The sequence below is a fragment of the Callithrix jacchus genome, chromosome 3, assembly GCF_049354715.1.
Source record: "Callithrix jacchus isolate 240 chromosome 3, calJac240_pri, whole genome shotgun sequence".
NCBI classification, from domain to species: domain Eukaryota; kingdom Metazoa; phylum Chordata; class Mammalia; order Primates; family Cebidae; genus Callithrix; species Callithrix jacchus.
Window position 1 is genome coordinate 91,009,080 of NC_133504.1, and position 13,000 is coordinate 91,022,079.

At 35.5% G+C, this 13,000-nt stretch overlaps 1 protein-coding gene across 1 annotated transcript; it reads left to right on the forward strand.

Annotated features, from left to right (window-relative positions):
• Positions 1–1,208: 1,208 nt before the first annotated feature.
• GIMD1 (GIMAP family P-loop NTPase domain containing 1) lies at positions 1,209–10,727 on the forward strand. Its single transcript, XM_003732456.6, has 2 exons — positions 1,209–1,675; positions 10,246–10,727. Exons 1-2 carry the CDS (start codon positions 1,256–1,258, stop codon positions 10,504–10,506), a joined length of 681 nt encoding a protein of 226 aa, XP_003732504.2. The 5' UTR covers positions 1,209–1,255; the 3' UTR covers positions 10,507–10,727.
• Positions 10,728–13,000: the final 2,273 nt, after the last annotated feature.

Below are 13,000 nucleotides of genomic sequence, written 5' to 3' on the forward strand. Positions count from 1 at the left end.
GAAATATAGCAAATGGATTGGGATTGCATAATTAATTTTCTAAAATTATTACACCCCTGATTCAAGCATAAAAAGAAATTGCATCTCAGTGCAGTTGATACCACTGAATGAGCTGGGAGAGCTAGTGTGAACTGGAGGGACCCCCCAACTGAGTGTCTTTTTGTGGAAATATGAAGCTCCCTCAAGGTCTTCTCATTAGGGTGTGGATATAATGGAGTGAGGGGCATTAAAAGACAAGAAGGACCTGCAGTACTTAAAACTGTGTACGAGACATAAGCAAAAATAATAAATATGAAATATTAAAATATCTTTATTTCTGAATCCACAGCTTGGGCAGTTTTAGCAATTGACCAGTAACTCTGCTTATAAATGTGGTGAAAATAATTGATGACTTTAAAATGCTATAGGGGGCATATGCTGCGCACAAAAGATCGGCCACTGTACAAGTATTGTACATGGAATAGACTCTCCCAAGATTCTCCTCCCTTCTAACTGAGCTGCCCAATGTGTTAGGCTTTTCTTTCTTTATTAAAGAGCCAGCACATTACACTAATAGCCATAGAGATAATTTATTAATTATTTTATAGCAGAAATTGCAAGTAGTTTTTATTTTCACCAGTTGTTCCCAGGTTGTAAAAAAAAAAAAAAAGGTAAACAGAAACAGAAGTCTTATTTAACATTATTTGTATTTCATAGGAAGAAGCATTCAGAAAATCAGAAAAGATGATTTTTTTGCAGATGCCACTTGTGTATTCAGGCGGTGGGTCAGGAAGTGGGAAGATGGGGGATGTTATTAAAAATGCAAGAAGGGCTGTTTCTTACACTGTCTTATTCTTACTTTTCCAATAGTGAATAACTTTTAAATACTACTTCTAGCTTTGTCCCTGAGCTCAAGAACTTCAACACCTTTTCCTAAACCAACTCACCTGCCACATTGATGAGTTAACATATTCCTCCTAAACATGGTTTATATGATCTTCATGTAATTTGGGATGTTTTTCCTCATTTTCTGCAATTACTGTTTCTTAAACCCTTTCTTATCTGTATTTAACTTCTCTCTCCTTTCTCATTGTAAACTAATGATATTATTTCCACATTCCCTTCTGTCACTGTGGCATCTCCATTTTAGTGGAGCACTCCTCCTCCATGCTTTAGTCACTACGAATGAAAGGAAAACAAATCTAAAATCGTACTTGTAGTGCTCCAGGCCAGGTAAGAAACCTTACGTTGGGAGAATGTAGAAGCCTGATTATGTATGCTATGCCTCTGTTTTCCCACAGCCATGACAGACCCCAATAAGATGATCATCAACTTGGCCCTCTTTGGCATGACTCAGAGTGGAAAAAGTTCTGCTGGAAACATTCTGCTGGGAAGCACAGACTTTCACAGCATCTTTGCTCCATGTTCTGTGACCATATGTTGTACCCTGGGCCGCAGTTGTCACCTCCACAGCTTCATGCGTCGAGCAGGGCGAGAGGTGGCCCTGCAAGTCCAGGTGTTGGACACTCCAGGTTATCCACACAGCAGGCTGAGCAACGAGCATGTGAAACGGGAAGTCAAAGAGGCTCTGGCACATCACTTCGGGCAAGAGGGTCTCAACCTCGCACTCCTGGTTCAGAGAGCAGATGTGCCTTTCTGTGGGAAGGAAGTAACTTACCCAGTCCAGATGATCCAGGTAATACAAAGATGCAATTGCACTAATGCCATTATTACCTCTTGGAGGACATTATCCTCATAGTAAAGAACCATGAACTGGTAAAAATAATAATTAAAACAACCAAGTGCTGGTCACCTAAGAATAGTCAGTAAAAATTATTTGATTTTCCCAAGTCCTTTTTATGACTTCCTTTAGAGGAACCCAATCAAGTTATTTTACAACTGGTTTGTAGACAAACAAAATGAGATATTAAAACTTCAGAGGTTAACCAAGCCTGAACCCCAAGAACCAAAAACCCAAATAAGTTTGTAAAGTGTGGTCCCTGAACTGTCTGCATCAGAATCAACTGGGCTGTTTGCTAAAGAAGATTGATCCAAAACCTTCTGAAACAGAATCTCAAGAGTGGAGTCTGCATATCTGTATTTTAATGACTTTTCATGTATTTCTCAAAAACAGTCAGGTCTTAGAACCACTGAATTTCAACATGGACTTGCATCCATTCAGCATTAAAGGGACAATTTCTTATACAGTTCACCAAGAAATGGTGCTCATTCATAGACCTGGTCATTGAATACTCCCTTGAGCATCTGCACAGTGCTTAATGACTGGTAAATGAGACATGAGCCCTTCCTTTAAAAAGTTTACAGTCTAGAAGAGGAAAATTAGATAAACCAGAATAAGACAATGCATTAAGTGCCAAAATAGTATAATGTATGAGAGAGGGCTTCATCAGACTTAAGTCATAGTGAGCATTCAAGGGAGAGTTATGCATTGTTTATAGGAAAACAATTCAGAACTTCAGATTCTTGCCTTGTCTCATCAGCTATAACATAAGTGACTGCTCCATTCTAGCCATAAGAAAACCACAGGGAGCTTAGGTTGAGCATAAATAACACATGCCACCTTTCCCTAGTGGTCTACTCCTATTCGTTTGTTCATTCATTATCAGTCACTAAGTTGGAGGCTTATTCAGCCAGTCTCCAGGAGAGGAGCTGGATACGAGGCCTGGACATGACCACAGCTAGGAGATGGAGGGAAGTGGGAGTTTGTATGTGTGTGTGTGTGTGTACGTGTGTGTGTGTGTGTGTGTGTGTGTGTGTGTATGTGTATGTGATATGTTTGAGCAAACCCTGTGTAGAATATTACTAACAATTCCTGGAAACTCTTCATTGAGCTGCTCTATTCTATTCAATCTCCTGATTCTTTAGTCTGAGTCACCCTAAATTTAACTGCTGGATTTCACTAGTATTACTCAGGAGCCTGAATGAGTCACTGAGTTCAGAGACGCCAGGTCTACTAGAAGCTCCACAGTTAAACTTTATGCATAATGGTGAACAGATCTTTTCTATTCTGGAAGAACTTGAATAAATGCTACTCTTCTTTTGGTTCAGTCTCAGCTCATATTGACATAGGCCGTTACAGCCCAGAAAGATAGTTACTTTGTTTTCATGAAGGTTTTTTTTCTCCCTTTAACTAGAAAAGATACTTCTAAATGACAGATATACACATTGTTTTTCAGTAACTGTGCATGTTTCTAAAAATGAAAAAAAAGCCATATGTATAATCACAAGAAACTAGCGGAAAAATCAGGGTGACAAGAGGATAAAAAACATCTTCATCATGCAACTCCTGAAAATCCAAGGGTGTGCTATACAAAAGTAATGAAGAATAGAAGATGATTGCAATTAAGAAACAATATGGGATCTAAGAAAGCCCACAAACCTCCTCCAAATTATGAAAGCCTGTATTTCAAACAGTGTTTCTGGTAGAAATCAAGTTCTGAGAAGCCGGCATCCATGACATCAGTATAATCTTTGTACAGTTTAAAAAAAATCATTTAAAGCTATTATTAAGTAAACATTTAGCTGAGGCTATAGATGGATGTAATTCAGTAAATTCAGTAAACACATAAACAACAATTTCTCAAAAGCTACCCTGACTCTCTCTATATGTCTCAATATTTTTTCCTATCATGAACCTATGCTGAGCCCAAAAGTTTATTTTAAATGACATACATTTTGAAAACAGATTTTACTAGTTTTAGTATACAGGGTCATCTGTGAGGCTTTATACATGTGAGCTAAATTCATACATGTCTTTGGTCTTTTAAAACAATATTTGGCATATAGTCTTCTCTTACAGCTGCCTTCCAAGTCAGTGTGCAAGTTAGGAATTGGAGGCATAGAGGAGATGAACTAGGACAAAGCTCAGATCCTGAATATTTCTTTCCGGAATAAATAACTTCTGTCTCCCAAGAAAATCAGCAGCCAAGGTTTAATAATCTTGAGTGGCCTATGACCCCTGGGAGTACTGCAGAACTATTCTGAGGTTCTGCTGCAGTCTTTGGTTGATGGTCACTTAAGCACAGGCTGACTATTTACGATCTTTCTGAAGCTGCCTCAGGTACTGGTGGCAGCCATCTGTATGTGCTCACAGATTGGGAGCAGCTGCAGAGTGTCTGAATATTCAACAGGACTAGCAGCTGTTAGGAAGGAGCAAGAAGCTGTTAGGTCCTCAGGTTTCAGGCACAACCTGGATTTCTTTTTCTTCCTGGCTGATGCAACATGGAGAATTGAGTGTCTGCCTTCTTTTTTTTACCCCTTTTCAGGGGCACTGACGAGTGCTGTGGAAAGAATCTACCAAGCCAGTATCAGAGAAGTAGCTTCTTCTTTCCTGGGCTTCCCTGTTGTCTCTTTAAATATCTTTCCCAGTTTGTACTCTAATATTTTGCAGAGGGGTTATATGCTGCTGGCTGTGACTATGGAAACATTTTCCCCAAATGATCCCTTTTTCTTTATTTTTGTTAGGCTTTTATTAATTTATAGTAAAATGTGGAAATACCAGTGAGTCCTGTCCTCAAAATCAAGAAATAAAAGGAATAATTTATTTGAATGTTATCTGGAATCTCATTTGAATGTTTACAAACCCACAGATAATGAATCCTTGAGATATAATATAGTCACCTCAAGGAAACAGCCAGCATACAGCCAAGCTGCGCTACGAATTAGGCCTAGGTATTGCCTAAAGTCCATTTCCCCCCACGATTTTGTATTATGTACTCTCACTGTGTACAAGCAAGTTTCAAGTATGTACTTTTATTTCATAATCGACAACTGAACTGTTGACGTTGCAGACAAATATGTTTATGAAAAGCTCAGAAAAGCCAATTCAGAGCCTGAAAATACTAAATAAAGATTATAGGCTTAGTTGTTAGAATTTAGTTAAAAAACAAGCCTAATTACTTTATAGGTATATGAATATACATGTTACTAAAACTTTCTTGGTATCAATTCCTTCCTTGTATTATGGGGATAATTTTACATGTGTTAAAGAGTTCTGAGCATTACATATAATAGATGCAACATGCTCAGCATTGTCCCTACTTACAGTAGGTCAGAGACAATGGTGACGTATTACTAGTATTGTTGTTATTTTTATTATTATGATCATTACCATGACTGTGAATGAGTACTCATTCAAATGAACTGTTAGCTATGGGCAAGATATCGTAGATCTCAGGCAAGTAACTTCTCTAAACTTCATTGGTAAATTGAGAAAGACAGTAGTGTCTACTTCATTGGGTTACTTGTGGGATTAGTGCCCTATTAGTAAAAAATATAGCTTAGGCACAGGCACGTGGCAAGCACACACCATATAGCTCTGGCCATTATTATTTTGTTGTTAGTATTTGTCTTATCCTAAAATTAGTAAATAGTGTTTTTTAGGTTTATCCTGGTAGACTTCCAAAGAAAATAAGAGTAAAATCGACTTTACATGACCCTGATTTATAACTGTAAGAAGTAACTTTTTTATTAATTTAGAAAAAAAGCTGGGAAAATTTTCACTGGCTTAGAATGGTTAAGCTGAGAAGCCCCAATTTAGTGGGAAAGACAAGGGACCTTTGTTCCAGGTCCAAGCCTCCAATAATCAGCCATGTAATGTTGGCCAAGTCACTTAATACCATAAGGCCTCAATACCCTCATCTGTAAAAAGATGCAGTTTATACAGATGATCTGAGGTTGAATATTCACTGGATCTGACCTAATGAGAAATTATCATTCAGCTTTGGCTCTCTGAAAAGGAAAATGTAATATTTTTAAGTGGGATGAGAGTAAGGGAATAGCATAAACTATAAAAAATGAAAAGGGTCTTTATTGTCCTGTTCCATGATAATTTTTTTCTCAGTAGTTTGCTCTTTTTTTTTTTTTTTTTAGTTTCCCCCTAAAAAGTCCAGATGCTATGATTTCATCAACCACAAACAAATGGGGCAGAGCTGGTGAGGTCCAGGGAAAATGAACATAATTCCTGGATAACAAAGTTTATATTCTAACTAGTTGTCCCAAAAGGAATAAATGGACTCATACCCGTTAACACTCAGAAACCAAACCATTCATGAGTTATTGAAAAATTTTAATCTAGCTTAGTACTATATTTCAATTATTAACACCAGATAACTTACATTAACTTATCTTGCTTTTGGATTTTTATGCAAGGTATCAATCAGCTGTAAGTATGCTTTCTCTGGGTCCATAGAGAACATGTTTGGCCACTAACATGATGACTACTCACCAAGCAATACTACTTTCAAATATTCAACTATTTTCTGGCCAAAACTGATCTAAAAATTTTAAGCTAAATCAGCCACTCTCTTCTGGTTTTGGCAGTTTTTCAAAAGTGCAATTTGTCTCACAGTTACATATGAGCATCCTTTCACAAGTGATTTTAAACATGTAAAAACTTCCCAGTGGCTGAACACATGGACCTTTAAGTGGCATGGAGTTTATAAATCTATTATCCGTAGGTGCTTTACCTCGTTTTCTCTGAATGACATTGCGGTTTAAAGTATGGCAAATATCTGGTGGAAACAAAAAGGGAACATGTTAATGTTACAATACAGAAAAACAGGAACAAAAGGAATACTATGAAAGTTAAACTATTTACTTCATTAAGTACTAACCTGGAAAGAAAATAATTCTGTGTTATAATATATAACTCAAGAAAGGACTATTTGTGCCAAATAGCGTGTACTTTTATTGTAGTAATACTATATTTCAAAAAATATTTAAGGAGGCCAATACTGTATCCATTAAGCCACTGGGGCTTGAAAATATTTAGTAACAAGTATGATTCACACATCAGCCAATACATATTTAAGGGTAGATTTAGATGACCCTCAAGAAATTAAGAGCAGTAGCTATTAAATAATTTGCATAAAAACATTTTGATATTTGGCAATCGGTATGACCATATCCATAGCATACTTGGTGAATATCAGGTCTGGCTCTAAATTTGATAAAACTACAGAGATAAGAGTGTTCAAATATCAGTAGCTGTACTTGTTTAGAAATAAAATCTCAGTGCTGTACAATCTCAATCATGCTTGATTACATTAATTACGATGTTAATTCCTATGTATTTTTTAAGAATCTGGTCACTGCATCATTACATGTAAGACACTTTATCTGATCTTTCCCTTTTACCCTACTTCCTACCACCACCCAAAAATGGGCAAAGTGCTCACCTCTATAATGCAAACATAATTTCTATCACACTTGCAATTGAAACAAATTCAAAATTATTTCTTTCCTGTCTCCCTTCCTAAGTTAATTTAGTACACAAAAATCTCCACTAAATGTAAATAGAAAATATGTCCGTCTTATTCCACACCTGCCTAAAACATGCCTAGAACAAAGTAGACCCTCAATAAAAATTTGCAGAAGGAATAAATCATCTGAGTTGCTTTATAAAATTAAAATTACAGGCAGGTTTCAGCCCTAATAGTTCTGCTGTATTTTTCCAAAGCCCCCCAGGTGATTCTGATGCAAATGATCCAGGAATCACTGTATTCCAGAGCCCAGATCAAATATACTTAGGACTTTGTTAATTTGTTAGCCACTTGCATTAGTTTGCTTGGGCTGCTGTAACAAAGTACCACAATCTGAGTGGTATATAGAGCAGGTATTTACTGTCTTTCAGTCCTGGCGGCTAGAAGGCCAAAATCAAGGTGTTGTCAGGGTTGGATCCTTCTGAGGACTGTGAGGAAAGGATCTGTTCCAGGCTTCTTTCCTTGGCTTGTAGATGGCTATCTCCATGTATGCACCGTACTATCCTGGGACTTGGTCTTTGTCTAAATTTCCCTTTTTTATAAGGTCACCAATTATGCTAGATGGTAACTCACCCTAATTACCTTAGCTTAACAAATTGTATCTGCAACGACCTGATTTCCAAATAAGGTCACATCTGGAAGAACTGGGGATCAGAATTTCAACACATGAATTTGGGGGAGGATGCAATCCAACCCATAACATTATTGTTCATTTACTTTGCAATTCTGTGACTCCTCACCAAGCAGAGACCTGTTACAATATACTGAATATATGTCAAACTCTAAAGAGGTCTGCTGATTTTGCTATGTTTCCATTAGCCAAAATGGGATGTTGACATTATATGGATACGTAGATTTACCCAAGAGTTGTATTCTTTAAAAGTTTGGCTGAAGTATTGCAAACAGATTTGTGTTTTAAAGGCACATACAAATATGCCAATTAAAGTACTTCTTTAAAAAATTAGTTTTTAAAGTTTAGAATCTCTCTATTATAATAATTATTCCCTAATATACTGATCTTGAAACTTTAATTCAGATTTTCTAGAAGCAGGGTATTTTTAGGAGAAATAGAAATATGCAGTTATTCTATGGTGTATGTAGACAAATTTTGAACAGACATGAAGAAAAATTTTGTATCTATTCCTTGAAAGAGTCCCTCTGAATAGAAAATAGAAAGTGAAGACTACAGGCAAATTCATGATAATAAACTGCGAAAAGATTTTTAAAAAAAGGTGGGGGAAGCTTTACAAGAAAGAACAATATTGTATCATGAAGATTAATTATACTTCAAAACCAAACCCTCAAAAGAAATAAATAGAACCCTAAGCTTTCTATTTGAGATGATAATGAGGGCCTACATTCCAAATTAATTTAACAGATGTTTACTAAGAGTTTCCAATGTGCAAAAAGCTTTGATTGATATGGAAAGACATAAACCTTGCCTTCAAAGAGTTCACTATCAAGTTGTAAAAATGGATGTATAAAGAAATGACTCTGATAAAAGCCAGACTGCATCAGTTGTAATTTGGTAACTATGATTGTGATATTTCTAATTTTAAATGGTTTGTCCCACTGTTCTCATGAGTATTTTCATGTTAGATTTACATATCCAGATTCCTTCCTCCAGTTTTCCTGCCTTCTTGCCTTCCTTCCTTCCTTTCTCCTTTCTACCTTTTCTGTTTTCTTTCTTATGTCCTTCTTCTTTTTTCTTTTCAATTTTTCAATATTATAAATTCTAATCCTGAATTTGTTATGTACATTGAAAATGATTTCCCAGACTTCCAATATTTTCAAGAATTTTTTAAAACCAGAGTTTGTACTTATACATATGACTCAGTCTTTATATGTCAGTTTGCCAGTATCATAATGAAGCTTGTAATAGTTTCTCCCACAAAGAATCACATATGCTTCAAAAGAGGTAAAACATTTAAACTACTTAGCATAATATCTGACACTAAATGTTAGTTTTTCTCCCTTCTTTCTTTCTTCTGATTATTAGAAGTCCTAGATGTTTCTTATTACATGTATTCCTAGGCATTTTGCATTTTTCTTGCTATAAACTGGTAGTAGCTTTGGAAATATTTTGGTAATAGGAGTGTTTGGAATGGAGGGAATGTTATTTTGTTGTCACATTGTTCTGATTTCATATAGCTTTGGAAATATCCAAAAAAGTTCAAGGGTTATTTCTAGATGCCTTTTATATTACATGAACAATTTGTCACATGCCATTATTTCTGCTTTATATCAGCTTATTTTCACTAATCAAACAATAATTTATTACATGACCAACTTCCATATATTAATAAACAAAGACACGCCAGTCTTCAGTGTTTTTCAGCCGCATTAGAGGAAGTCATCAGATAAATTGTGTTCCATTCTAAGCATGTGAAGTCAGGAAGATGAGAATCACAGTAATAATATTTCATGGTTCAGCCAAATCAGCAAATATATTTTTATCTTGGCTTTTCCAATACATGTCGCCTGATTACAATCAATAGATTGTAAACTGATTATGTAATTTTATATCTTTAGTAGATGCTTTTAGTGATAATGATAACATATTTTTGCAAAAATTAAAACATAAAAGAATTCCCTTGACCAAGTCCTCTGACTTAAATTCAGTGGCTTTAATGGAGTCAGGTAGTCAGACAAATACAATGGTTACTGAATGTTGCAAATCTATGCAGCATTGATAATATGCAGTTTTGAGGTTGTGTATATGTTTATTTGTATATGTTTATATGTAATCATTTATTATAGTAAAAAAAAACAGAGAATTAAAGTCTTTTTCAGAAAGTTAAGCCCTTTCCCTTCATTTACTTCTAATACTTAACTCTGTTTTCATTTCCTACTTTGTATATTAGCTTTCAGAAACATAATAATATGGATCTACTGGCTATCTATATTGGACCATAATAAATCCTTTGCGCATTTTTGAGAAATATAGTTCAAGTTCAATAGTTATTTAACTTCTCTCTTTCAGGAACTTCTTGGACATGCTTGGATGAATTACACAGCCATTCTTTTTACCCATGCAGAGAAAATAGAAGAGGCTGGGCTTAATGAAGATAAATATTTACATGAGGTCTCTGATACCCTGATAACGCTGCTAAATTCTATTCAGCACAAATATGTTTTCCATTACAAAAAAGGAAAATCACTCAATGAACAAAGAATGAAAATCTTAGAAAGAATCATGGAATTTATAAAAGAGAATGGTTACCAAGTTCTTACCTTTAAATAAAATTTAGGTGAAAGGAAAGGAGCATTGGGTATTGGAGTCAGAAACACTAAGCTGCCTTTGTTGACATGAATGTGGACCATAAGTATTCCAATATGCTGCTGGTGAGAGTGTACATTGGTATAACCACTTTGGGAAACTAGAAATTAAAAAGAACATCAATGATTCAAGATATCTAATGCGAATCCCATGACATAGCAATTATACTACTAAGTATATATCCAAAATAAATGTGTACATTTGTGTACTAGAAGACATGTATGTACATGTATGTGTACTAGAAGACATGTATGTACAATAATGTTCATGGAACTACTATTCGAAAACTAAATGTATGGACTATTCAAACGTCTGTTAATAGTAGAATGGGTAAGTAAATTGAGGTAGTTACCACAGTAGGATATTAGAATAAGTAATTAGAATAAGCAAGCTCAACAATACCAATTAATTTACCAAGCATAATGTTGAAAAATAAGCCAGACATAAAAGAGTACATACTCTGTGATTCCAGGTGTAGAAAGCTCACAAACAGTAAAACAAATGCAATCTAAACTGCTCTGATGGTAGGAGTGCTGGAAATCAGGAGAGTAGTTAACTTTGGGGAGGAGATTGTGAGTGAAAGTTTACACCTGGTGTGACTTCTGAGATTCTGGTCATGTTCTGTTCTCTTTATTTGGAGCCCAGTTTCACAGGATGTGTTCACTTTGTGAAAATGCAACAACAAACACTTGTGATTTAGAAACTACTTAAATATGCTATATTTAAATAAAAGTTAAAAATAATTAGTTGTTATCCATTAAAAGGGAACTAGCTCCACTGCTTACTTAATGCCAAAAGAGAAAAATTGTTTAAACTTACCAGAGTCTGTTTCCTTCTTTGGAATACCTACTCATAATTATTGTAATGATTAAACTTCCTGGCACATGGTAGTTGCTTAAAACATGTTAATTTTCTTTTCTACTTCCTTGTAACCTGTGGTTTCCATTTCAGTTTGGAAACATTTGGTAACAGCTGAGAGCAAACTCTTTAATAAAAATGAGTATAACAATTGTGATAATTCACTATGAATAAAGCCTTGACTAAAGACCTTCTACCTTTGAAGTTTGGCCACTTTGGTTTAGTGGAGAGCTTCAGGATGGCCTCAATGGTAGCAGTGAAAATTGAAGGAAAATAATTCTAATCAGTCATAAGAGCAAAGTCCACTAGCAAGTCAAAATCAGATCACTTTCATAAATATTTGTATATGAACTTCATAATTTATAAAATTCTTTCATAAAGACCGTTTCCAATTTGTAAACAGCTTGTTCTTATAAGCTAATTTATACAGGGTTTTTTTTTTTTGGTGTACAATATGCTGGATTTGGATTTTCCATTAGAAACAGGATTACAGCTGTTGGTCATTCTCCCAAATTAGTCTTCGAAAACTTACTTTAATGCACAATATTGTGTGAACTCCTGTACACGTTTGAATTTGCGCTAGATTTATAAAATGTTTCTATCGGAAAGCATAATACAGATCCCAACTTAAAACAACATCTTACTTTATTTCTTTGGATGACCTCTTTATCCTATGTTGTGGGCTCTGGACTGAGAAGTGGGAGACTCAACAATGGAGCAGAGTTTGAAACTGAAGTGAGAACTGACACTACTCCATGGGTTGGTGGGGCTTGGGACAGAGAAAGAGACTTGATGTTCAGAAGTTGAAACCACAGTGACTGGTGGAGAAAAGCAGAATGGAAAAGGAGGATTCAGGTGTTAAGTTCTTCATGTCCTTCATTTATGTGTTGTCAGTTAACTTTTCTAGAACACAAATGCTAGTTTGTTTCAGGAAATATACATTGTGCAGAACATCAAGGATTGAAGCTCTATGAGGCTGGCCTGATGTTGATGATTATAATAGAGAGGGGCCTTTAGTCAAAGGGGATTTCTGTGATGTTCTTCCCTGAATTATTTAACAGTTATTATTATTTTTGCATATACAATAACTTCCCCCTTATCTGTGATTTCACTTTCTGTGGTTTCAGGTAACTGTGGTCAATTGCAATCTGAAAATAATGCATACAATAAGGTATCTTGAGACAGAGACCACATTCACATAACTTTTATTACAGTAGATTGTTATAATTGTTCTAGTTTATTGTTATTGTTGTCAATCTCCTGCTGTGTCTAATTTACAAAGTAAACTTTATCACGGGAATGTACATATAGGAAAACAGTATGTTTAAGGGCTCAGTACTTTGTTTGCCTTCCGGCATCCATTAGGGCCTTGGAGCATATCCCCTCTGGATAAGGGGTTCCTACTGTGAATGCATATGTGTGTATATACACTCACATCCATTTTCACATAAATGCTTAAATGTGGTAACATACGTTAGTCTTACGTATTTTTTTTTTGCTTTGCCTTTACATCTCTCCTCTTCTTCATGCAAATCTGTTCATTACAGATAACTGATGCCAACCAAAAGCCTGGTGTCCACTGTTTCTGTTTTTCTTCATG

Bases quoted from the DNA above. Each gene is read 5' to 3' on its own strand.
- GIMD1 (XM_003732456.6), top strand. From the start codon at position 1,256: ATGCTATGCCTCTGTTTTCCCACAGCCATGACAGACCCCAATAAGATG. The intron at 1,676-10,245 runs GTAATACAAAGA...TCTCTCTTTCAG, and splicing joins ACCCAGTCCAGATGATCCAG to GAACTTCTTGGACATGCTTG.